We start from the raw sequence: 27775 nt of genomic DNA, 5'->3' as shown, positions 1-27775 counted from the left end.
ACACACACACACACACACAAACAATCAGACTCCAACACACTGCATTGCACATAGACACACACCCACTCTCACATAATACTATCACACATGCAGACACACAGCCACACTGTTTGAAAGTCCCACACTGCCAAATGCTTTCATGTCATCTCCACATTGGCGTACCTTTTAACACCAACCACCAAAAGGCAACAACTTAACACCAACCCACCAAAACTGCAACAACCCTCTCACACTGACCAGAGGACTTTCCCAGGGGCAGCAGCATGCCAGCGGGACCCCTGGATGAGGTGAGCTCAGGCCCCAGCAGGTCGGCCGTCTCCTGGCTCCTGGGCTCCACCTGCTCCGCCACGCACACCTGCTCCAGGAGGGGCAGCAGCGCCCCCATCCCGCCCACTGAGTTCAGGACATCCTGGAAGGACCAATCAGAGAGGGTTACGATGACCAACACAGGAGCAGTGCCACACACACAGGGCAAAGCCACACAGCTTTTCTATCTGTTATGAGTGCGAATGACTTTAAATCGTGGCACTTTATGACTCCTTGTGGTGTAACCCACCCAATAGCTTTACTGACTGAGCTGTTTGGATTTACAAACATAAAATGTCATATACTTAAAACCAAGAGGAATACAAAAAACAAGGATATTTTGCTTGTAAACCAGTCAAAACATTTTATGAGAATTTGACATGACAAGTATATAAGGAAAACCAAAATAAAAACAATAAACCTTTTCCATCCCTAAAGACTCACATTTTCAAAAATGTAACAGTAAAACTCCTCCTCCATACACCCCTCACACACTGTTTCATATACTCCAAAACTCTTTGAACTTAATCAGACTCCCATCAATTTATGGTACTAAAATTTAATTTTGCAGTGTGCAGAGACCTACCTAGCATCAGGAGCTGTGAGAGACTGCTAAGACGGTCTAAGGCAGATGCAGTTGGATAGAGAGGAGAGAGACTTAAAGAGACACAGTGAGGCAGGCAGGATGAAAGAGAGAGCCTGACCTTGATGTCCCAGTTGACTACGCTGTGTCCAGTGAGTCTCCCATCATACAAGTGGTTGGGAGACAGGTCCAGGCAGATCTGGTTCTTAAAGGCCTGAAGAAGACACATCAAAAGAGAGGCTGTGGATATTACATTTAGAAAGTCAACTGATGTCATCAGTGTTAAATTAATAATTCCTTTACTGAGTGTTCTGTTTTGTTGCAGTGTTATCCTATCATATCTCCACCCCCACATAAAATGCATTCCACCTATCAAAAGTTAACAAGCACCCTGAGAACAGTAGAAGGCATGTGATACGGTTCAATAAAGATCATGTTTAAGCAACACATCTCTGCTGAATCGGGACACTATTTAAACCATCATGTTAAATACACTCTAAAAGGTCAACACCAATTCAAAAACGTCATACCCAATACCAGCATTTCCTTTTCTGTTGATTCATGATAAGTACAAAAGAAACAGTACATTCTCAGTGAGCGGTGAACATAATCATTGGTCAGCAGGTGAATGCGCTTTTAATTTGAACCATCAAACCTTCATCCATAATGCTATCCTTCAGGAAGGTCAGCTATGTCAAAGGGTGGGAGGGATACAAGGGTCTTGATAATGCACGGAACAATTTGGTGGCCAGACAGAGAACTGGACAACGGAAATTAGCAAGGACAGAGAGATACCGTTTGACCCATTAAATGCAATATTAGCATGTTTTTAATCACGATGTGTGAAAATGGCCACTTCATCATTCCATTTTTTCAAATTGAATTCTGCCAATGCTAAACATTAGGTATAACTCAATAATTCTGGCTGACACTACAAAAACCATTACGATACCAGCTGAATTTTAAAACAATTAAAAGTACAAAATATCAGCAATATTTGCAAAATATGTTTTTTGTTTATGCATATCACCAGTGATAAATTGACAGTGGCTGTATTTTTCCCCCCAAGACATTCACTGATTGATCACATCATTAAATGTCCTGTGCTTTGGGATTTATGTGTGTTAAGTTTAGGAGAACGCAGCAGATTTGGGCAATTCCAGTACTGGAGGGCCAGAACCCTGCATCTTGGCACTTTTCAGTAAGTGTCCAATTTACACCTGGAACTCCAGGTGAGGTGACTTTCTATTCAAGTAATGACTGAAATGAAACAATTTAGAGGAGGGAAATGACTAAATCCAGTCTGCAGCCTTCGGGGAGCGGAGTTAGCTGTGTCTGTGCTAAGGAGTTGAATTTCAAAGTGGCTTGTCTATGAGCACACCCTACCTGTGGTGTGTAGTACAACAGCAATTTGCTGTTGAGGTCAGACAGCTCTCCATCTGGTTTGAAGAGCGGCACATTGTTGGGTCCTACAAAGGACAGAGCAGAAGAAAGAAGTCTGAATACCACTTTATGTTAGCCTTCCCACCCAGGCCATACCCACTATCACTTTGTTGCATCATCACCTGACTTCCTTCAGGCATATGTGAGTTTCTTTGAAAGGGTTTGAAACAGGACGGTGTATTTCAGGGGAGCCGTACCTGCTGCATACAGCGCCCGTGTGTGCGTGGGCTGCAGGGCCTCGTGGCAGATGAAGGCCATTCCCAGGAGTCCCTCCAGCGAGGTGGGCGTCCCCCACTCTGTGTCCTGCAGCCCGGCGGGGATGGTGTGCACGGGGGCGTCGCGGGGGGAAGGGGGCCCCGAGGAGCCCCAGCGGCCCGGAGCGAAGGAGGCGGGGAAGGACTGGGAGCGTGTGAGGGGCGCGGCGTGGGCGGGAAAGGGCAGCTCTGGGGACATGTGGGAGGGGAGCGGCAGGGTTGGGGAAGTGGTGGTGGTTGTGCGGTGGCCTGCTGACCCGATGCAGCAGGAAGTGAAAGCCTGGGAGGACAGGTGGGGTGGGAGGGGAGTGGGGGTCACACACAGTTCAGCTTTATTACGTTATTGTGCAAGTTTAATTACCTAAGAGCTGAGAGCAACGGAGGAATTCAGTACTTCTGAGACAATAGCTCCTTGCTCCAATGAGGATACACCAATCCTCTCCATGCTTGCTCAACAAAGAACCTGAACTTTGCCCTTTCCTCTTTTTCATCTTCCTCTCTGCTCCTCTCTCTCCCTCTCTCTTCTCTAGTTCCCACTTCCACGCTCTCCTCCACCCCTGCCTCTTCCTCCTTCTCTTTTCTTCCCCATTTCTCTCCTTCCTCTACACCCCTCTCACTCTCTCTCACCTCATTGAGCGAGGGAAAGCGTAGCTGTGCAGTCATGCGCTGATCTCCATCCACATATATAGTGACCAGGTTCTGACCAAAAGGCCGCCGCCCAGGAATGTGGACAATGCCCACTGAGTGCTGGAGGTGGAGAAAGACATCAACATTATTTCTCAGTCACTAAGTGCTTGAGAGACACCCTCAGCTGTAGTCAACTAAATGGGTAGGGTTCATGCTCTGTTCATTATATTATGCTACTCATTCACTACTTAGGTTACATTTTAGCCATATGTAGCTGAAAATTAAGCAAAGTAATTCAGTTTACGTACTTAAGCACTAAGCACTGCTCAAGGGACTACGCCAATGTCTTACTTGGGATTTCAACCTGCAACCTTCTGGTTACAAACAATGTACTTCACCTATTACCTTAGTTAGATGTATTGCTACAGTGCTATGCAATAAGCACAAAGAGTGCATACCATATGGTAATCTCTCCAGTCTGTCTGTTTGAATACTGTATGTGGATTCTGTGCTCGCTCTGTAGCTCACCCATGCACAGTCGGTCAGAGGGTAGTCCAGCAAGCTCACAGCCATGTAGTCCTTCCTGGTGCACACAGCCACCACCAGCACACCCTCTGTGGTGAAGAAGGCCTCAAACCCAGTGCCGCTGGCTGTGAAGAAGCTGCCGTGGAAATGTATTTATAAACTACTAATATGGTACATACTATTGCATATTCAAATTCATAGTTATTTTTAATGTTATGCATATTAATACCGCACACTGGTACCTGTAGAGCTGTCTCCTCCGCGGGCCCTTCATACCAGGAGTCCCAGGGCTGGCAGGGGGCATGGGAGAGCCTGGAGTGGTGGGGGTGGAAAATTCAGAGCACAAGGGGTGGGGCTCGGCGTTCAGGCACAGCCAGGCGTGGAAGGCGAAGCCGCTGCCCGGCCAGCGCTGGATGGTGGGAACCATGATGCCCGCCATGGAGGGCGTGAGGTCGAAGTACTGCAGGGCGCTGCTGCGCCCCTCCCGGGCCGCCATGGCGGACAGCACCCTGATGATGCGGCTGCAGTAAGGGTGTGCCCCCTGCTCTGTCCTCAGCAGCCGCAGCAGCTGCTTCAGTTCGTTGGGCCGCAGGGAGAGGGACCCCAAGTCCTGCAAGAGGCCCAGCAAAGCGTCGGCGCACTGCCGGTCCAGCCGGTCTGGCTCCGCCAGAACTTTCAGCAGAGCGCCCACCAGTCCCGCTTCCACGGCGACGGTCCGGCAGGACCGGGAGCCGCCGCACACCCCCGCCAGCCACTGGGACACCAGCAGCTGCAGGTCCCGGGAGGCCAGCTCCGGAAGCCACTGGAGCAGGAGGAGCAAGGGCTGGTCGTTACTGATCCCCAGAGCCCCTCCGTGAGAATGATCCCCTTCCACCGCCTGGGAGACAGAGGGCGCCAGAGGCAGAGTGGGGCAGGAAGAAAGAGAGAGGGAGTGAGAGATGAAGAGAGAATCAGGGAGCAAAAGAAAAAGAGGGAGGGAGAAAGATGATGAGGAACACAGGAGAAACGGGAAAATAAAACCTAGGGAGACTTTGGTTGGACACACTGAGCATCTAAGGGATGCAAAGGCCCTTTAACATTTTCACTGTGGTTTCACTTTTAAAATACCTACTTACTTTTTCTAGAAAACCTGTTATTTGTTTCAAATTCCCATGAAACGCAGATGTTAAATGCTGATACAGTAAAATGCTGGTGATATTTTCAAACGGTCTTGGGTGGTCTGTGAGGCCTGAAGATTGTTTTCTGCTCACCATGTTCATCAACTCCTGTAGAAGCCGTTTGGTTGGCTGACCTTGACTTTTCAGCACATCAAACAGGTGGGAATAGCCAATCCTCTCCTTGAAAACCTCCTGGTAAGTACAGAAATGGAATCCATTCCAAAAACAAGCGATCAGAAAAAGCAAAGAGCAGCCAACAAAAAATGCCCAATCTATACCCACTACTTAATTAAGAGAAAGAGGAGCTAACAAGTATGAACCTTTTAACATTTTATCTTGGAATGCCTGGAGGCATTTATTTTCATTCTGAAGATTTTCTTTTAGATCAAAATCTAAATTTAGACACTAGTGTCCGTCTCCAAGCAGCATAGTTGCAAAAAGGAGGTCTAGGCAGACATGAAAAATATTTAGAACTACTTAAGCTGTTCAAGCATGCGAACGTGTTTGAACAACAAAATTGATGCGATTGCACAGATCCAGAGTGAGCCAGTTTTCATGCTCCGAGTTACCTGATAAATGCAAACAAGCGAGCGCATACAGTGAAATGGGATCAAGCCAAGCCTCGCCTCATCACTCTAAATGAAGCGTCTACTCCCTCCTACTCCACAAAATCAGTCAAGTCTTAAGTCAAGGATTAACTGAGTAAAAGCACTGTGCCTGCAAAAGAGGAGGGGCGGATTTCAGAGGCTCGGGGTGTGATCCAGCTGCGAAATGCAATTGCGTTTCAACACACTTGGAAGGAATGCGTGTAGGGGTGGGTGGGGGTTGGGTCAGAGAAGGGAGGGACCAGAAGGAGGGATCAAGAAAGGATGCCATGTCAGCTTGTACCTTGGCGGAGGGGGAGTTGCTCATGATAGCTGTGAGGACGCTGAGGGCGTGAACTGTGATGGAGTCGCTCCCTTTCTCCCAAACCTGCACGGAGGGACAAGGCAACGTGACGTGTTACAGACAGGAAGGGATCCACCAACAGAAGAGGAGGTGGAAGAGACACCAATACACACAAACTGAAGTGTGCACAGAGGCTACATACTTTGACCCACCAGCTAATCACAGACTTGATTTTTATTGATATTATTTATTTGGGGGGGGGGCTTGGTGCATTTTTTGCTGCAGGTATCTTTTAACTAATATTTATTAATAATGGGTAGGTCAAACTCTGACTCAATCACCTTACAGACCTAAAGAAATGCATAGCCCACAGACAGCCAATCAATAAACCAAGAACCCTTTGCATTTCAATTCTCCACATACAGAGTGCTTCACAAAAAAGGTTCCACTTGGCAGATCTGTATTCTGTTTAGTATGCAGAGAAAGAAAGGTGCACCTGAAGTAATGGGACACAGGTCACACGACATGCACAGCCAACAGGTCATGCTCATTACCTCCTATTCCACTGACAGTACACCATAGCACATGACAGCAAACCATGTACACGACATCACACCACAGCACAACCCATACCGCAGAGATCCACTCCCATGATAGAGATCATGAATTACAAAGGCTCAAAACTGACCTTTATCATTGCTTTACACAGGATGCACAAAGCACAAACAACACAACTGGGGAATCAACAGACCAGGATCTGTACAGCACAATGTAGTACAAAGATTGACTACTGCCCAGCATGCACATGCACTGTCACACACCCACATAGGTAACACTTTATATTAAGGTCTAAATGAATTAACCATTCATGAATATCTTACTGAATTCTTCTAAATTATTATTAAAAATGATTCATTCCAGTGCTTTTCCAAAAACAGACTTCACTCTGTGCTGTGCAAATGACATAAGGACAGACACTGAAAAACAAGTGAACTAATGCTTAATTTGATGTTTAATAAGCATCCATTGATTGCAGTACGAAGTGTACATACTGACAACTTTAGGACAAGCACTGTAGGTCACTTATGTTAATGTTAATAGCAGGCACTGCAAAACAGAATTAATGCTACCAACATTAATGAATGCAAATCACATTTTATAAATGGTTAGTGAATATGGCCTTAATACAAAGTGTCACCCACATGTCTGTCTCACACCAGCTGCTGTCAACAGGAAACTCTTCCTCTGTCACTGACAGAGAGGGCAGGACTTTTCAGTTCAATACTCTCTTGGTATTAACTAAATTTCATGTTCTCAATTTTCAATCAATTTTTTTTTCAAAACCTCACTGAAAGATTTTTGTCTTACTGGGCTGATTCATAATCCACATGCACATGGTTCCATCTGCTGTTCAGTTTGTAGCTGAATTACTATTATTATTTTATAAGTCAAACATAACAGAAATACTGTATTCTAAAACCTTTTCGTATTAGGCCAATATCATTTCAAAAAGTTATGTCTTAACTGTCTTTGTGTGGTCCAGGTCACTGTCTATGATATACTGTCTGTCAGTGTCACTACACTACTTGTTATCTGTCTATTGGTAATCTGTAAGAAGTGTGTTTGAACATGAACAAACTGCTGTAATGTGCACATGTGTGTGTACATATGTGGCGGGAGAGTGAAGGCACAGATTAAAACTCATGACTGTAGTAGTTTCATTCATACTGTCTGTCCACAGACTGAACTACTTGTTTAAAGAGCAGGGAGAAGTGATCACGTTGTTTGCGAGGAAACTGCAAGTGAGAGGAGATGATGCTTTTCCTGCTGACAGACATGTGGTGCTGGGGTCTGACATCATGGGGGTGGGGAAAGTACCTGGTCCACTTCGATCTCTGTGAGTAAGCGTGTGGTGAGGTCACACACGCCCTCACGTTCCGGCCTAGTCCTGTTGCTCTGATAGAGCTGCCGGACACAAATACAAAGACAGAGAGGAAGACAGATGCAACATCAGCACAGACACAGACACAGAAAATGTCGCCTTGACCTCAGCCTTGTCCTCTCAGCACCGCTGCTGCTGCTGCTCGTTGGTGAAAAATTGGTCATACAATAACAAACACAGGAATCCGCTTTCTGCATCACACAGGCAGGAGTCAGTGAACAGCCCCAGTGCAGCACCCTCCTGCCCTTTCACGTGACACTCAGAGGGGCTGAAGAGGGAGAGGGATGCAGAGAAAGACACAGAAAGACAGGGACAAACACACACACACACAGACAGAGAGAAAAAAACACACACAGGAAACACAGACAGACAGAGCTTGTGTTACGAGCCCCTTCTGCTCTTCGAAGCATTGTGTGAAGCAACCACGCTGCTAGATTAAAAAGGCTTTTCAGAATGCACTTCAAGAGGTGACATGGGGTACGAAGAGATGAACAAGACTGTGGATGGGATCTCCACAGACTGACAAGATTCTGGATGGAATTGCGTCTGCCTGGACAGACCAGACAGTGTTCTCAACAGCGTTAGAACACACAGATGCACAGGCCGGAAGCAGACAGAAAGGCACGGCCTGAATGAGGTTTGGACACACATAAACATAATTCTGGATGGGGTTCAGACAGAAGAGGTTCTGGACGGTCGTCAGGCAGAGAAACAGGCGACTGGCTGTACCTTGCTGTTCTGGATCAATCGCAGGATGTGCTCATAGCAGTTGTTGTTGAGAAAGATGGCCTGGAGAACGGGCCTGTCGGGGCACTGTAGAATCTCTGGAATTGCATCTGTGCAGGGAGAAGGAGATTCATTATTCTTATTAATTTCTTCAAATATTTACGCATGCATTTATTTATTCAATTCTACATTCATTTTTCTGGTGAATTATTTCACCCTTTTAATCACTCACTGTCACCTCTACACAGGTAAACACATAAAAACACAACTCAGATACTTTTAGAAACTAATATTCATTAATGCTAAATATTAATGAAAAAACTAGACAGGGTGAGGTAGAAAATGGGAAGAGGAAGAGTGGGGCAGGTAGAAGACAGAACCCTTTCTCTGTGGTGTTAGAACACTACAGAGGCAAAAGGTGTAAATCACTGTGCCACTAAAATCTAAAGCAATGGCTATTTAAGATGAATAAAATCAATTATAAATTGAAATGAAAAAATAGCAGTGTAACATGACTTATAATTAGGACAAGTATAAGCTTTTTTCCCTTATCAGTATGTAAACGTAGGAGGGAGGGGTTAAGTTTCCGGGAGACGTCCTTACTCAGCATGTGGGCCTGCAGGGTAATCAGACTGTCCTCCCAGCCCCGTGTGTCTCCCTCGCCATCCCCTGGCAGCCGGTTCCAGTTCAGGAGCCGGAAGTAGCTGTCCAGCACGGTCCTGATGTCCACCTGTCGCTGGCTGGGGCTGCTGGAGTGCAGCAAGTGCACCATTGCGGTCAGGCACTGCAGGGTCAGTCGCAGCAGCCGGGGATTCTTGGGCTCGGGGGAGGCGCGGCAGCACCAGGCCTGCAGCACGGCCATGAGGTCCCGCACCGCAAGGGGCGTGACGCAGGACAGACCGTTTTTCTGTAAGACACAGAGCACTGAGTTACTCCCATACACCCAGGCTGTGCATGACCACAAAGAACAGAAGGAAATGACATGCAAACTCAGGCTACACACATATAAGTATAAATCTAAGTATAATACATATAAGTTTGTATGAGTACCACATTTGGGGAACTGACAACCATGAAAAATGCCTTTTTACGTGGACAGACAAACAATGGCACGGTATTGTTCCGTACAGTGCTCACACACATATATAGCCCTGACTGATTTACCAATCAAAGCTCATGTAAATCCTGCTCAGGAGCAGAACAGTGATAAGAGTCAATGGGCCTGCCTTTTTAAGGGCACTTTCACACACTGAGCCTTAAATATGCTAACCTATTGCCTTCTGGTATCTCACTTAGGTGCAAAACAAGCCGTGAGAGATTGGTTGGATTTCAAAGTGGTTAAAAGTGATACTTTTGGTGCCCTAGAGGTATTTGAACTAGTGCACACTTCCCAACATGCAAATATTTAACTCTGAACTGCGCAGTCATGTGACAGGACTTACTTTGTGAGTCAATCAGCTCACCAAATCCCCCAAAACAGAGACAACATAGCTAAAATCACATCTTGGTCATGCTCTACTCCATGTGTCTGGCCAGACACATTACATCTCTCTGCAGCCACATAATTAACGATGTCAGCAACTGTATTTCAACTGTTTAATTTGTTAAAACAAATATTATCCATTTTTGGTGAATCACTGAATGCTGGGTAATCTTCAATGGCAAATAAGAGAATAATTCTAGTGAGGGGCAGTGGAACCATCAAAGTATGGACATCAGACTGTGTTAAAATAAAACACCATTTAATTTAAGGATGGACTGCTTCCTGACCAGACTCACAAATGAATATGTTTGAAAACAGAACTCCTAGGAAGAGGGCTTTGGAGTATCCACGCCCCATTTGCTCAGCTCTCACTCAAGCCTCGGTACTAATATACTGTGCACACTGCAGTGCAATGGATTACGACGAGAACCAAACCAAACTGCGACAAACCAAAACTTCTCTTAACGTGGTTTGGTTAAAAACATGCTATTAGTTCTCTCGTTTCAGTGCAAGATGAATGCACATGGTGACAAAACCATGCGAGTTGCACTTCTGCATTCTACAATATTTTGCAGTAAAAACAAAAATGTATTTTCATATATTTGCCCCGCAGTTCCCGATTAACTTTTGCTGTAAATGTCACACTGTAACACAGCTAGTTACACAAGGAAACAGAGAAAGGACAGATGTTTAGCTAATGTCACTTCACTGTTTCTTTAAGTGACAGCCAGGACTAGTGTGCTTCAATAATACAGCTTAATAATACAGTAACCCCAACGGCTACCTACTAAAATTCTCTGAAAAATTTAGCCAGTTATCCACAAACGTTAAACACATATTTATATCACAGTGGAAGGTGGCTACCACAGAGAAACTCTGCTAAGCATTCCACTGAATGCAGAAAACATCAACCATCAACTTCAGTGTTGTTTTACAAGGTTAACTTCATTTATCTGAAAAACCCTTTCAATATTTCAAATATTATTCCACATCATGTTTCAACGATTACATACTGCAAGGATCTATACTATACTACTATAACAACATTACACATTTAGTAAAAATGTACATAAAACAACATTACCTGTGACATTAAATTTGCATGCTTTTTGTGTTGATTCTGTTGTTTACGAAATGCATTTACTTTCAACATTTTTGGACAATCAAGATTTTTTATTCATTATTGATTGAAGATTTTGGGTTACCTGGCTGCCACTGATAACTGCCCCTTGGAGATGGACCAATCGCAGGGTGATGAACTCTGGGATGCGCTCGCTGTCCTGAAGGCTGTCTGTTAACACAGCAAGGGAAGCGTCACAAAACTCAACATCCAACTGACAGTGAGTAAAAGGTTTCAGCATGTCATGCATCTGTTCATGACCTCAATTTTATACGTCTTCAATTTTAAGTGGTAGCGATTCTGTTGTCACAAAAGTGAACAGATTATTCCCAACATTAAACGGTTTATGGAAAACACACCTGGTCACAGAGATATGGCGATGTACTCTGACATGGTGCTGTACTTCCATCACTTCAATACCACCAAAGTCTTGGTGTTGCTGGCCATGATAAAACTCTAAGCATATAACATCTAGCAGTAATGTAAATTGTTCAAATTTACCGTTATATTATTCCTTTATTTGTTAAGCAGAAGCCTTTAAACCGCTTTTTATATTTTAAACATTATGCATTTACACATTCAGGCTCAGTACCTTGTTCAAGGGTAGAACAGCAGTTGGATTCAAACCTGTAGACTTGTGGTTACAAGTCAGGTTCCCAAACCTGTCACACTGTCATCCACAGTGTGGTAAAAACATGCTCTGAGACTCTACACTGTAACTGTCGGGACAAAGCCACGGCCCCTGGAGTGGGCACACAGCAGACATGAGGGGATGCTGGGAGCAGAATTTCAGTGCCATGGGAACAAAGCATTGAATAAGCCATGAGCTTCAGTGACAGGACTTTGCTAATTAGAGAGATGGCCTCTGGGAAAACAGGGCCTATTAACAAGAAAAGAGTCAGGATTCCACACCTCTGACGGAAGATTAATGCTGCGGGCCTGTAGCAGTGATGATGTTAGTGGCCAATGATGATGTTATATATGGTGAATGAACAACGTTAAGTGAGGAATTGGAATTTAAGACCATTTTGATTTTGACAGGAGGAAATTGCTGCGAGCACACAATATCAACAAAAGGAACAGAATTAAAGTTTGAACATAAACAGCATTACAAATGCTTGCTTTGAAAGCTCAACTGGAGGAAGGAAACTCCTGATGGCCATATCAACATGACATGTGCTGTCATGCCCCGTTTTATCTTTTTTTATCATCTAATCACCTTCATCAGTCAAGGGGACTGGCAGCGGTTTGTCACTTCTCAATAGTGATGATTGCACAACTCCCTACAGCACTTGGCTGAGGAGAATCGTTCTCAGCAGTAGAGCTGTTAAGATTGACGTGTTTAAATTAGATTAAAGAGGACATATCCAACAGATATCACCAGATAGCCAAACCCACAGGGCTGCAACGCCACTCATTCCCACCTCCCCCTCACCTCTCTATTTTTGTCTCTCTGCAAAGATTCATTTGCCCCTTCCCAATTCACAGCCCACTCAAGCAGAACTGTGTGCAGCCATGTGGGGATGTGACTATGGCAATCTCCAGTGATGAAGTGGTTTTAGGCATTGTAAGTCTGTGATTCAATTTTATCAATTCTGAGCAAACATGTTCAAGGGTGCAGTGCAACTGAATGGTTCATTCAGAATTTGACCCTTGGATGTGAGTTGAGCGCACGACCCACTAACTGCTCAACAGCGGACAACAACGGAACACAGCCAGTGAATGTAGTGGCATCTGTAAGCTCCAGCCACATAAATGGAAAATGACTTTCTGTTCTTCCTGCAACTTTTTTAAAATTTTGGTTTCTTTCTTTGTAGGTTTCTATGTACAGGAGCATCTACTGAACAGTAACATTCAAAATGTGAAATGCTGAGCTGAATCCAGCAAACAGGGATGTCTTGGCCAGACAGATCAGAGGGAAAGAGGAGGAGGAGGAGGAGACAAGTGAGAGGAGAGACAGAGGAGGAGGAGGGAGAGGAAAGGAAAAGAAAGAAAAGAGAGAGATGGATGAGACTTAAGTTAGAGAAGGAGGACATGTTAGAGGGGAGAAAGCAAATGTGAAGGGGGGGAGCATGAGAAGGGGGAGACGTGGAGAGAGAAGAGAGGAAGAGAGGACGAAGGGAGGGAAATGAGAGTGAAATGAGAGGGGGCACAAGAGCAGGGTAGAATTAAAGGAGAGAGGAAAGAAAAGGAGGGAGTTAAAGGAGAGAGGGAAGACAGAGAGCTGAAGGAGTGAAAAGAGGAGGTGAGCATGAGGAAGGATGTTCCTCTCACCATGGAGAAGCGCAGGGAGTTCTTCAGGTAGGGGCAGAGGGGAGAACTTGTACTTGCTTCTCTCCAATGGGCTGACCTCCTCCCTGTAACATACATACATACAATTAACACTGTACTCTGCACTCTAATTCAACACTCTTTCCAGATATGCTCATCTATGTATACCCTCAAACTACAGGTCAGACTATTCAAATAAAGCAAATCCTCTGCCTAAATTCAATTTGGTGTGGGAGACAATAGTATGGGTGTCTTCACGTGCTAAAAAAGTGTTTACGGTTTTTAAGAGTTGTTTTAAGAGGTGTGACTCATACACCAGAGTTTAGCTACAAAAAGACATGAACCCTGCACCTCTCCAAAAGCGGATATTCAAAGCCCCCTCCTCTCACCCAGCCAGTCGTCTCCTCCAGGTCTGGTAGGGGTCAAACAGGCTCTCACACAGCAGCAGCCCATGCTGCACCACTGCCTGTAATGACTGCTCATCTTCTGGCTGGTTCTTCAGCTGAAACACAACAAAAACACAGATTTACAGCAGACTGCAGTTTGCTCTGTAGTAGCTCACAGCTGCACTCACATACAAACACACAGCTCCCCTGGGTGTGGGCATTTTATGTTTCTGAACAACAATGTTTCTGAACAATGAAACTAAACAGCATTCTTGCAATAGATTTCTAAAAAAAAAAAACTCCAATGTCAGGAGAGCAGTGTCACATAGAAGTAAGGAAGAGGGCTTGTAACTGAAATACTGCCCGTTCGATCCACAAGTGGGGCACTGGTGTTGAACCCCTGAGCAAGGTGCTTAACCTCAAGTGCTTAACAATATTTCTCTTTATAAATGAATGATATTTAAATTAAGAAGTCTAGGTGAGTGAGTCTGTTGAACAAATAATGTAATGTGAATGTTAGGTCCCCTTCTTACCTGAAAAGACCTACAGAACTGTTTGAAATCCTAACACAGGCCTAACACAGTTCCCAAATTTGTGACAATCGTATCATGATAACAATGTGTGTTCATAACAGAGTAACTGGTGATTTTTGGGCAATTCCAAAAGTGCCAATTAATTAATCTTTTCAAGGTATTAATCAGCAAGAGATGTGACAGACGTCTAACCAGACTTGCATGGAGCAGGGAGATAGGTGAGCAATGTGAAAGAGACCATAATAGAATATATCCATTTTTTAAACCTACTGACAAATGTTTGTTTGTTTGTGTGGAAAACATGTTACACTTAGTCTTTGAGTACCTTTGTGGACAGACATGGAAAGTGACAAAGTGAGTTTTTGTGGTTTAGGTTCTGACTGGAATGAGAAACTTTGAAAGTGCAACTGACCCTGGACTGAATGAGGAAGTGAAAATGACATAAAGACCACTTTGTTTGCTGTTTGCTTGACCACAAACTCTGCCACACTAAGGGCCTGCCACACCCCCTGCTGTATGGGAACCCTGTCAAACATCTGCCTTTGGTTCAACAAAAACTACTTCAAACCTCATAAGCCACCTCAGGTAAGTATTGGATTAAAGCATATTTAATGGGTACTGGGTTACTGGGTACTGGGTGGAGGTACTATTGCATGACTCTTATGATGAATCCATAAATGGAGAGTAATTCATGTCAAATTGACTGCTGGACGTTCGTCACCAGATTAACATTAATTATGTCCAGCCAAACACATCTAACGGCTCCCAAAGCAAACTTCACTTGTGGCCATTCATTCACGGTGGTCTTAATTGCTGCATTTTAGGTCCAGTACAGAAGAACGTAGCTCAAGCAATTTCGGTTGCGGACTGTGGATTTGTCCATAAGTACAGGAAAGAATAGAATGGAAACCATCCAGTGATGTGGGAGAAATGAAAACAAGGCAGCAGGTGTGGGGTAGCAACAAAATTGTCACAAGAGTATGGTGGATACCATACTGTCCATGAAGACTGAAACTGACTGGGATAAGGAACTGTTCCTGACGGCACGACAGAGGACACTTGAATAAACGGAACTGTCCCTTACACTGTGGCAAAAAATTCATTCGAAGCCAATCAACAATGGTGCTGGAATTTTATTGCATTTTTCCCTTTCTACAGCTTTAATGATAATACTATGCCATATGGCATTAATATGACACTTGGTGGCACTATACCATTTGACTGAATTCCCAATTTTTAACAATTCCTTAAAAATCACCAATAAATCTATGAGGCCTCAAGCTTTCTGTATGGATTCTTCACCTCAAAGGAAACATTGCCTCAAGGACTCAAGGAGAAAGTCTGCAATACTAGATTTTCCACTATTTAGATTTTTTTTTAAACACTTAAAGAACATCCTCTTCTAGAATGCCTCCTGATACGGGGATTGAACTGGCCAAAAACATGCATGCTGCTAAAGGCAAATTTAACATATAAATGCAAATGCAACAAAGCAGTTTATTAAAATTCCAGTGTGTCTCTTCACTGATGAATGTTTGTATGATACCTTAAACAGCACGTAAACTTAGCTAGCCAGGTACTTTGGTAAGTAAGTTTATAATGACTATTTTATAGCTTGTTTTGAATTATGTGGATGGAGCAATAGGGTATGGTGGTATTGTATTGTTATATTTAGCTAGCAAACAACAATTGTGGACAAGACTTGTTCAGCTTTTTGCCAGTCATTTGTCAGGTTGGGGATCTGCATAATTCAAAATTTCATTATACATTATAACTTGGATGAATACAAGTGAGGACATAATTATTCTAACGAAACACTGAATTATCACAAGCTCTGTGTCTTGTGCTGATGTTAGACAGCGATAGCGTAGGTGGGAAGTTCTGTGGCCAGAGTTCTTGTTTCAGAAAGGCAGGAGAGAACTTACAGGCCTAATGGATTTTGCTACATTACAGTTCCTGTTCAATTAATGTAAAAGAGGCTAACCTCTTTAAAAGATATTCACAGATTTTTTAGGCCTCATTCTTCCAAAAAACTGTTTGCCATTCACCAGTGTGAAGATGAGACATAAAGTCTGCTTCATGTACTGACATGCAACTGTTTTTTTTTTTCTTTGAATCCTCCTCTTAAACTTATGATTCGTCACACCATGTCATCAGTAACAACTACTGGCAGCCCCTTTGTGTTTTGGCCCCCAATCACTGCTGCTTGTATCTACATTTGTAGCTTGGTGTATTTTTCATGCCTTTATATGTAAGGTTTCTTATAAACAGGTGAGACCAGCATTGACCAGTGGCTCTTGCTACTGACAGCGACTATTGTGTTGGCCTCTTAGCGCTTTGGAGGTAAAATAATTTCACAGCAGGAACTGCTGACTCTTTCTAAGGGAGTCAGGGAGCAAGTTAGTGAGGGACAATACCATTTCCAGAGCTTTTCTTCTTCAAGTTACTGCCAAAAATGTGTCTACAGGGGCTCTTTAACTGGATTTGTACACATTAACAATATTCCCAGTACTGTATTTTGAAATGTACCAACTGCATAAAACCCAAGGAGAATCAGCATTTGCAAGAATGGTAATGGTGCACTGTTTGGTTGTGCCCTGACACATACTCTAAGATGAGTGCTCATCTAGATGTAGATATCAGATATCTGAGAAGAAACCTCTTGAGTAACTCTGCGTCTGTGTAAATATCCGATGGTTTGTAATTTTAAAATTATTTATATAAAATTATTTATTATTTATTATTATTATTAGCAAATATAAATCATTAATTTCAATGTGAGTTGCTACGTAAAAAAATCTAAATGAACATTACACCATACCATCTCTTTACTAGACATGGAACCCATGGGTCTGGGTGTACCAGTACCTGGTGGGCTGCGATCCATATCATTTGTAAGTTCTCTTTAAACCACTAAACTACATTTTAAACGACATCTAACGGAAGGGTAGGGAGCTTAATAATTGGTTTGGTCACGGCAATTATCAGCTGAATTAGGTGGCTTGGCAGCAACCACTGCCACTCACTGGGACCAGACTTGAGTCACTGGTCATACTTACATAGAGATCATATATTTTTTTACAACCCTATAATTCTAAAAGCACACCCTCCTATCACACACACAATTACTCACACACACACGTTCACACAGAAATTCTGTAAAACACCAACTTCTGCTTTCTAATTAAACCAACTGTATTGTTTTAAACTGTATGATTCAGAACCTGTGCATTTACAAGCACCAATGTCAGAGTCATCTTTTAGGCTCATGACAATGAAATTTTCATTATCTGGATCTGAAAGAGGAGCCTCCTGCTGCACAATCCATCAAGTTTTTTTTTTATAGTCAAGGTTAGATGAAAGGTCAGAGAGGGTTCTACATTGGGAGGGCAGTACAAGTTCTCTGATCTATTAATGGAGACAATCTGTGATTAAGACTGCACTGCAGATGGACTGAATCATCCCTGAAGTCAGCTTCATGAGAAACACACCGGAAACTTACATAAACTACCATTTATGTAGAAAACAACAACAATACCAATCCACTCAGAAACCACTACTTCTGGAAAGATTTCATCAGGGTTTTTTTTAAAAATGAAATAAACATATTTTTTATACAGCGGAAAGGGAACAAGTCACTGAGTGAGTGAGACAGATTTACTGCATTTCATTGGCTTTGTACCTGTACGCTGCACAATGACAATAACGTTGAACCTAATCTAATCTTATTTAGAGCCAGTAGGTTCCCTTACCTGTGTCAGACAGAAAGACAAAAGTTTGATGGTCTCAAAGACAAAGCCGGGGATCTTGTCAGGGTCAATATTCTCCATGTTCCTGGGGCACACAGAGGGATTACATACACAGTACTCGTATATTTGTTGTGTCATCCGTTCAACTACACATAACATTCTGATAAAAGGGAATACAACTCTATGCTAAAGACAGCTCCAATGAGAAAGTGACAAAAAAGACAACACTGAAGAGAGGCTGCGTAACAGCACAGGGATATATCAGTCTTAGGAAAGCTGGGCAGCAAAAGGCAGTATAAAACACAGTTAGAGGTGTGTGTAAAAGATTAACAAACCTGTGATGGTAAGGGGGAAGCAGAGTGACACAAGGACAATGAAAGGGTTGAAAAGGAGAAGTTAATAAGCGGTGAAGGGATATGAGCAGGAAAGGAGACAGACAGCTGAGTAAAAGAGGGCCAAAGATGGCTGTAGGGCAGATAAGCAGAGAGATGGCAGACACAGAGAGGAATGAAAGACCATTGCAAGGAGGTCTTCATGGGCCCCATACAAAAAGCGTAAAGGTACAGAGCAGGAGCTTTTTAGTGTACCTGCATATGATGATGAAGAATTTGATGAGCAGCAGAGGGTGGGGGGCGGTACTGTTTTGTTCCTGCCCTGACAGGTGGAGGGCGCTGTGCCAAAGCTGGGTGCTGAGTAAGACCAGGACTTCCCGTGGTAGGAGGGGCACCTCTGAGCAAGAGTCCTCTGGCCTGAAACAGAGAAACAAAACCAGGGTCAGACAGTGGGATTGCGGTCTCTCGTCAGCGCGCTAATATGAATGAAGGCAGGACAGGAGCAATGATAGCTCTTACAGTCAGAGCACATCCCAGTCAATGAGCCGTTATGCACTTAGATGGAAAGGTATGCCTCGATGACAGAATATGAGGTCCATTTGTGGGCACTTAACCCAATCACAGTAATGCTGTCTGATGAAAGACGAGATGGAAGGCACCATAGTACAAAGGAGCCTCTCAAACCACAACGGCTGCGAGAAGCAGAGACTAAGAAAGTCCTGAATAAATGGGTGACTGACAAAAAATGAGTAATGGGAGTAAAAAAAAAAAAAAAGAGGGTAGGAGGGGTACCATGGTCTGATGATTTCATTAGTTGAGGCCAGCCTACAAATTTTTTTTGTCAGCTTGTGGCAAAAAAAGACATATGTTTCTAAGACAAACCTCAATGTTCCATTTAACTAAATGGACTGTTGACATCACTGGTCACATGTTACATTGCCTCTTTGAGTAAGCCATACTGCCTGCATTTCTTCAGTCACAAAAGGGGTTTTGCCGCCATATTGAGGCACCAAGGGTAGTTGATGAAACAAAATCTATCAAACATGGAAGCCATCAACTGTAACGAGCAATCCATGTGACATGGGAGGACTCACCGCCGAGGTTCCAGTGATTGCACTTCGATAAGCTTCTCGAAGGACGCCACAAACGCCTCCAGCCATTGCTGCAGATAGCCCACATCTTTCTGCAGAGAGAGAGAGTGGTAAGATAAAGTGGGCAATTATTGTCTGTTTACATATAAATTCTATTACCGTGATCAGCAGAGACACAATTCAATACTACAACAAAAAGTTAGTAAAATAGATTAACCAACATACATGCTACCAGTGTCTACCATCATCATCACCATTATCATTTCCATCCATACACCTTTAAAAATATGAACAATAAGGTAACCCACAGCCAATAGCATGCTCCCTTTTCCATTCCAGCAGCCTATGCTAGTGCACGCTCACTCATTCGCATAACCTCAAACTCAATGAGCCAATGGCTAACTGACAGGATGCCACATAAGCTCTGCACACACAGTCAGAGTCTGCGGTGTTGCAAGTGGAGTGGGTGTGAGAAACCAGCCAGACTCCGTGCGTGTCTGTAAATCCTGTCTCGGTTAGAATCCTGAGGTTGCCTTTAGCCAGCTGTGGAGTAACTCTCAACGCGGTGTGAACTGTGATATGCGAGAATCACACGGCACACTGTTTCTGGTAAAATACCCTTGCTGTCTAGGACAGGAAGCTGCCTAAAACTGTCATGATGTTTATGGTTCATGACAAATAGGGCTTTTGATCTATTTAAAAAAATAATTCTCTCTTTAAACTTTAAACTCTGTAATTCTGTTTACTACCAACTAAATTATAAGAGGGATGGAACATGTAAGTGTGAAGCGATCATGTTTGTCTTTTAAAGTTCCCATGCATACAGTTTCGTATTGATTTTAAACTATGTATCCCTTCCGTTCTGTCACACCAAACAGCTCACCGCAGATAGTGAAGATTTATCAACAGATTGAATATAAATGGAAAAGATGACATTCAGACTAAATGCACATATCATGAAAGGCTCTTCTGCAATAGTATACAACATATCTACTGCACCTGATGCACACTAGACCATAGTTCCTTCAAGTGTGATGACAATTCAGTCATTTACCATACACACAAAAGATGCTTCGCCACACTTGAACTACATGAAAGAACATTCAAATGCAAATATCAAAAAATATTTCTTTATCAGGCAAGGAATCAAATATGGAACCCTCATGTCTTTCAATGTTCCCAATATTTATCTTTTGGTGCCCATGACTATACTTATCAATTTAAGTTTCTCCTTTAATACCTGATGCTCCTCCGGGAGGAGGAGATCAATAGAAGTCAGTAAACCTTTCAAAGGAAAATGCATGACAGGCAATACATCGCATAGCTCTTTCATAAATAAAATGCTGATATCTGGTGGTGAGTCAGAAAAACAAACATTAAAACACTAGTTACAGTAAACAGTGTTGCATTACAGTGTTATATTTAACTTTAATTTAACAGTGTTACATTAAACTTCATGCTAAAAATCATGCTGAAGTTTTTTTTTTTTAATTTCTAAATAGGTGGAGACATGGCCATGTCATAAAGACATTATAAACACCGGGCTTATCAGTTACGTACATCCTGTCACTCTCAGATCTTATCAGCTTCATCAGCTCAACACATCCTGCTGCTTCCCCTCACACACTGCACCAGCCTTATCCCTGCTCTCATCAACGGTGCAATTTTTTAAAAATTATTATTGATGTCACAAATAGCCACAGTTGCATGCTAACTTATCTTCCACGCTGAGGCTGATAAAGAGAGAGAAGAACTCACAGAGACAACGTGACAGCAGTGAGCAAACGTTGCTGGGCTCTCTGGAATCTTTCTGCATTCGACATGTTCCTCTATCTTTGAAAAACAACAGAAAAGCAGAAATTGTACCCAGAAGTTACGCACAGAATGCTCTGTCGTCAACAACAGTCAATGGGCTGCGATAGTATAGTCTTCCCCACCAAGGCTCACATGGCTGTCAGCATATGAAAACATCTCATGATTACTGTGATGTAACACACACAGATTCTGTACACAAATAAATTTGGCTGGATACCACACACAAATGCACACATATGTCAGCAGATCAAAGCAAAATGACATGAGACTGCAGCCAACATTACCAACAGCACAGATTTAACAGCATAGCTGCTTCTACTACACCAGAATTACACCACAATTACGCAAATCCACATGAAAAAAGAACATCTGACCACCCTCAAACGACTTCCCTACAAGATGATGTGTGACCCAAGTCCCTTCCTGTGTGCAAAATGCCTGACTTTAGATGCACACATGAAGAACACTTACTATAGGCGGCTTTGCAAGTTATACTATGTATCATAACTGTTACATCACAAAGCCCAAACTTGCTTTTCATTTATGGTATTTCAGGTATCACCTAATGAGGGCTGAAGATGAAAAAAACATAGGTAATGTAACTGCTGCCAGGTTTTTACAGGACATATGCTGTCAACAACATGGAGCACCTTGACAGACACTCAGAGACAGACACAGCAACAGCAACACAGAAGAGAGTCTGTACTGTGCAGGAACTAATGTCACATCCTGATAACTACAGCAGGAGCTCCTGGTGCCGATGTCATTGCGCACCTCCTCTTCTTAAACTGTGACAAATTTTGCTACCTTTAGAATCAGTTTTAGGGGTGTATGTTACCTGTCGCTGTGCATCTGTGGGCCAGTCCATGTCTCATTGCCAGGGCGGATGGATTTGGGGTGGTTCGAGTGACCCACCCCAGTTCCAGGCTGTCTCTCCTATAGCGTTGTTAAGGTCGAGATCCGAGGCTGCAGGCTTCAGAAGCGCTCCGGATGGCACATTAAGGTCGCAGATCAGCCCTCTCACAACACGGCACTGCTGTGTTTTGCACACGCTCTCTTTCTCTCTCTCACTGTCAAGCCACCAGGAAATGCCAAGTCACTTTAACCGAAACACACTTCCTCCACGCTGCAACTAAACCTCCTCATAACCCCTTCCTTTTTTGTCACTGCACTTTTGTGTGTGTCTCTCTCTCGCTCTCTCTCTCTCTCTCTCTCACACACACACACACACACACACACAGAATGCAGTGTGGTACACACACTACAGATTTCTCTACTGTTTGTATCAGCACCAGTCAGACCTGTGACAGATCAGAGTGGATGTGTGTCTCTCTCTCTCTCTCTCTCTCTCACACTCACACACACACACACACACACACACACACACACACACACAAACACACTACAGATTTCTCTACTGTTTGTATCAGTACCAGTCAGACCTGTGACAGATCAGAGTGTCTCTCTGTGCATCTGCATGTTTGTGTGTATGTGCCACACTGTGCAGTCTCTTCAGTGACAGCATGGATGTGCATATGTACCTGATGTCATACCAGAAGCAGGGTGGTTTGTAACTATGATTAGACAGCACTGAAAACTGAGCCATGGGGATAATCTTTACACACTGCTACCACCCTGTTTTCTCCATTACAAGGCTTCCTATACGAATTGTGTTACCCACCTACTAACATACAGGCCTACTCAATGCACATTCATTTCTTGACCCCTTCACTCCTCTCTTTTTCCCTCGATCTGTCCATTACACACACACACACACACACACAAATAACTCAGATGTCCCGTGGCCACTTTGTATGCAGATAATCAATACGTATGGGTTTTACCATACTGTGTAACAAGGCTGCTCCACTTGGGAGCAGGACTCTTGTTTGTGCTCTTCAGCAAGGAACCCAATCTAAATTGCCTTAGAAAATACCCAACTCTACACATGGACACAGGTCAAACATAAGCTAATTAAGTTTCCCTGGATACAGACCACTGCAAAGCAAATATGAGCCATGAAATGACTGGTAAAGCACTACTGGGGCTTACATCCTGGTCAGCCTCAGGTGTGTGCATGTCTGATAACACCATGGTACAGTCATTCATTTTTGAACAGATCGTTCTAAGCCTGTTCCCTTCTGTGTTGCAACAGAATCAGCCACAAGTGAAGCTAGCACCAGCTATTAAACGCATCTGAATACAAGTAATGTCTGACTTTACCTGATTCATACAAGCCAGTTACTGTGCAAGCTGGAAAAAACACAGTCTTAAGTCCTATGACTTCGAGCCTCCATATCAACAATCTGGCTGAAGAGTTGTGCCATGGGAAATGCAGGCCCGGCCTTTGCAACACACTCCGCTTGCTTCATAAATGTTGCTGTAAACCTATGGTGTTAAGCTCTGCAGGGTTATTTGTTGGTGTGCAAGTGACACACAACGGCTGAGTGAACACAAAGTTAAAAAACTAGTCTTTCCCTATGTGAAGGAGTAGCCCTTCACCTCACCCCCAACAGGTTAAATGTCTAATGTTAATTGTTTAATTGGTTAAATTGAGGATCCTCATTGTCTATATTCCATCTTGTAAAATAAGTGCTTCAAATCAATCAATTACAACTGAAACAGGTTACATGTTTGTCTTTAATGATTGTTTAATTGTGGTGTTAATTATGTCTTTGAAACACAGTTAATTGGTCACACCAGCTTAGACTGATTAAATACAGATGTGTGGCCAGAGGGAGGGGAGATTGTTGCAAGCCATTTTGCTGTGCTGTAGGTTTTAGACCGGTTCTCCTGTGAAAATAAATTTTTGTGTTTTTTGTAAAGTTTTACTCCTGCTAATTTATGTGCAGAGCATTGGCCACCTCTGTTACACCCTATTAATGCACATTGGATTAGACAGCAGTAAACAGCATGTAATTCAACACTAATTTGGCAAAAAACCGAAAATTTATTTAGGGTGCTGAGCCACAGTAAACGCCTACACAGCACTCTAAACACAGTCAGAGTAATAAAAATTGCATACGGTGTCTACCTGTGCTCAGGAAAGTTTGCAAAATGATTTGACCATACTTGTTTTCAGGAAGCCTTGTGGTAATTTTGGGCGCTTGAGTTTAAATAGATTCAGCCCTACTGGGTTGACTGACAGCTGTGTAAACCAACGGTGGGGTGTGCCCCACACACACACACACACACACACACATATATATATATATATATAAAACAGGAAATGACACAGAAAGAACTTCAGATCTAAATACTTCTTAACATCACATATCAGCAATGTACACAGTGATCTGTGCCACAGCAGATGACTTCTCACTAAAACAGAGCAGAATACAAGGGAGAAAGGCATGATAAAATTCTACTGATATTATGTTACTAAACAATTTAGACAAGCTGACCAAGCCTATTTTATACTACAGGAAGAGTGGCTCTTAATGGTTCACCAAAATCTTTTATTTAATTTCTAAGTGTGGGGGGAAGTTCACAATGTGGCACCACCTGCACATGCTGCAGTGCATCAGTTTTCTACACACAGTAGCCTACTTTGATGACTAAAGGTACTGGGTCAGAAGCTATTAAGGAGGAGGAGGAACAAAACAATTGTGACTAATCTGACTACTAATGTTGCCAAAGAACTAAAAAGGGCATCTAGAAGTTTATCTTGGGACAAACTATAACTAAAGAAGCTGGTTTCAGGTCATACCATTACTGAAAAATTAAATTACCCTTCAATGTATTTCTTATGGAGTGTCTGATCTCAAGTAATATTTTTAAGCTTTACGAACAAAATTGCACTGCCCACCTTGAAAGTGTGCACTGATATAAAACTGAAAGTAAACAGTTGACTATGATTAGGTGAAGGTGCCACTAAAATAGTGTAATGTTTGAGGGTGCAACCTTTCGCTTTCCTACCGTCTCACTAAGTATCTTGGGCATCCCACATGAGAAAGAGCACAATGTCCATGGTGATTCAGTAGACAACCAGTTAAATCATGTTGGTTCCTTTCATCTTGGCATCCTTACCCTCATTCCCATTTCAGAGTAGCAGTGTCAGCTGCTTGTTCAAATAGCCCTCAGTTCACAATCCTATTAACCTTGGAGCAGTAGGGCCTTTCTTATCACAGCTGCTGAACACCATGTTATGTACAAAGGCCCAACAGTTGAAACAAATGTGATAAAGACCAAACAATAGTACAGACAGCTCATGCTCACATGTGCTGAACTTCTGTAGAGGTATGACGTTGTAATGAAAAAAAACAGTCTTGCTGATGGATACTAACACAGTAACATGCAGTGCATCAGGATCAGCTTTTAACAAAAAACCTTGTGTTCCGTGTCCTGTATTTCCTCACCTTTGCTCTGGAGCTGGCTCATTGCCTATAGATACCCAGTAACTTGCATTACGGCATAGAAGAGGAGAGGAGCATGAGTGCCCCAAAAAGAAGCTCACTGAAGAGCTGTTTTCTTAGTGAGAAAATTATTTAATGAATTTTGAAGTATTACTTTAAGTATATGGTAAGAGTATTACTTTAAATGAAGCCAAAATAGGCCTTCACTGAACATCTTAAATATTCAGGATTACAACTACTGTAATGTCATTAGTTGTGCTCAGTAACAGTAAAAGACATTGTTGAACCAAAGATAATTTTACCACAGGCAACATTATCCTATAGCAGGCATTTTATGAACGTAGCCTTTCCTTTGATTTTGAGATGAAATGGGAAATGCTGTGTAAATAACAAAAAATACTTTTTTAAGCAAAGTCCAAACTGAGTAGTAAAACTGAATTCCGCCCCAAAATAATGACAAAAAAGGAAATGAGAGCACAGTTTGGAATAAAATGGGACAAAGGTAAGAAGTGAAACAGAAATCACAGAAGCTGCTGGAGGTTTGAGAGTGATACCCGTCCTATCCTCTCCTGTGTGAGCAAACAACCACCTGGTCAGGAACCACTACTGCACCCAGCTACAGTGCCACAAGACAGTCTGTCATGCTTCTACATGATGAATATATTAGTAAATAACTACAGACACAAAGGCCCCATTTAATACACATATCTCCATGCAAATCTGTCTGTGGGTCATGCTCTCCACCACAGCAAATTTTCTCTTCTTCCATTTCTTTCCTGTTGTTCAAATGACATTTACCATTTTTTATTGTCTGTTATTTGTAAACAAGGGATGCAATACAGCAGGGTGCAGGGGACTTGCAGCCATGTGTGTTTACATTAATCCACAAGTGTACTCACACCTCTGCTGGGGGTGATACCGTACAACTGTAAGTGACTGCCACCGTAGGGAATGTTCAAAACACCTTCTAAATGCAGTGATGTCACTTTCACCCTCGGCGTCGATGTGAATACACAGCTGCGCTGCTTGAGATTCCAAGCTGCTCCAACTTCCTGTGCCGGTGGAGGAGAAACAAAGAGTGCTTTGGGTTTCCTGGTCCTGCCTCCCATTGGGAAACAGGGACGGGTGCAGGCGTGTGGGGGGTTATAATTAACACAGAGGGCTGATGAGAGAGCTGCCACCAGCAAGCGATACGTCAGGGGTTTAGGGGTGGAATGTCTCATCACTTCACAGTGATAGCGAGTCACAAGGATCCTCTCCCTCTGTCTGTATGCCTATGGGTGCATGCGTACGTGAGTGTGTGTGTGTGTGTGTGTGTGTGTGTGTGAGAGAGAGAGAGAGAGAGAGAGAGAGAGAGACAGACCCTCTCTCTGCTGCCTGCAGCTGTTTGGGTGAGAACTGTGTTATCACTGTTGCACAGCTCCACGACAACACAGGCTGTCATTAGCCAGCCACACAAGCTCAAGGCTAATCACTGTGGACAATAACCTCCTTCCTCTGCCAGACAGCTTATTGCTTCCCTGGCTCACTTTTCAATAATAACCCCTTAATTACTTCAAAAAGCCTTTTCCCCAGCCTCCAGGAGGAGGATGACCCTCTTCCTCAGGTCTGACATGCCGATTCTATTTATTTACAAGCAAACCACTTTTTACTCAAGTGCAAACCTGGTGTTACTTCCTGTTGGTTTGCTGGTAATGGGCCAAGACATAGCACATCATGGGGAGAAATAGGTTTAAAGGATTTCATTATGAAAGTTGCACATTTTCAAGAATATCAAGGGCAGACCTTTACTTTAAAGTGTGCGTATGCGTGTCTTATCTGAAACATGTTACCATGCCATTAATATGATTTGTTTTCATTTCGTAAGTTCTGTACTATTATTACTATTACCTTTGTCATTGTCTAAAATCCAGCAGCTGTTTTGCATAAACAGTCCCAAACTGAACATTCCAGGATGTGCAGAACACTCTGCAGCGACCTACAAAACCATGATGCAAGAGTTCCTGTCATTCAATAAAGCATCCTGCCCCACGCAATTCACACATTTTCATACAAATGCCTACCTATGTCGCTAAGAACACAGCAACGTGCTTGATTTTTGCTGTGCATCATCAATATGTAATGGACCACTAAAACTGCAAAACAGAAGCTGCTAACACTTTCAGTATGACTGCTCTACCCAACAAGAT

The 27775-nt window shown here is 43.1% G+C and overlaps 1 protein-coding gene across 7 annotated transcripts in view; it reads right to left on the bottom strand.

Moving 5' to 3' along the window:
• nbeal2 (neurobeachin-like 2) overlaps window positions 1-27775 on the bottom strand; it is a 64239-nt gene that overhangs the window by 24387 nt on the left and 12077 nt on the right. For 3 of the 7 annotated variants that reach the window (XM_036538083.1, XM_036538085.1, XM_036538084.1), the window contains exons 2-21: window positions 22070-22301; window positions 21175-21249; window positions 19420-19508; window positions 18581-18742; window positions 17997-18078; window positions 13715-13827; window positions 13329-13411; window positions 11140-11225; window positions 9055-9358; window positions 8455-8561; window positions 7662-7748; window positions 5784-5867; window positions 4989-5087; window positions 3981-4615; window positions 3742-3874; window positions 3214-3333; window positions 2530-2866; window positions 2276-2358; window positions 1011-1103; window positions 238-409 (exon numbers count right to left, since the gene is read on the bottom strand). In XM_036538083.1, the coding sequence (XP_036393976.1) occupies window positions 238-409; window positions 1011-1103; window positions 2276-2358; window positions 2530-2866; window positions 3214-3333; window positions 3742-3874; window positions 3981-4615; window positions 4989-5087; window positions 5784-5867; window positions 7662-7748; window positions 8455-8561; window positions 9055-9358; window positions 11140-11225; window positions 13329-13411; window positions 13715-13827; window positions 17997-18078; window positions 18581-18742; window positions 19420-19508; window positions 21175-21249; window positions 22070-22099 (2974 nt within the window). In that variant the 5' untranslated portion in view covers window positions 22100-22301. The remainder of the gene's footprint in view (window positions 1-237; window positions 410-1010; window positions 1104-2275; window positions 2359-2529; window positions 2867-3213; window positions 3334-3741; window positions 3875-3980; window positions 4616-4988; window positions 5088-5783; window positions 5868-7661; window positions 7749-8454; window positions 8562-9054; window positions 9359-11139; window positions 11226-13328; window positions 13412-13714; window positions 13828-17996; window positions 18079-18580; window positions 18743-19419; window positions 19509-21174; window positions 21250-22069; window positions 22302-27775) is intronic. The other 4 variants (XM_036538089.1, XM_036538090.1, XM_036538088.1 and 1 more) reach the window with 3 other exon arrangements.

This window comes from Megalops cyprinoides, chromosome 10 (assembly GCF_013368585.1).
Source record: "Megalops cyprinoides isolate fMegCyp1 chromosome 10, fMegCyp1.pri, whole genome shotgun sequence".
NCBI classification, from domain to species: domain Eukaryota; kingdom Metazoa; phylum Chordata; class Actinopteri; order Elopiformes; family Megalopidae; genus Megalops; species Megalops cyprinoides.
This window is presented reverse-complemented; position numbering and strand designations above follow the sequence as displayed.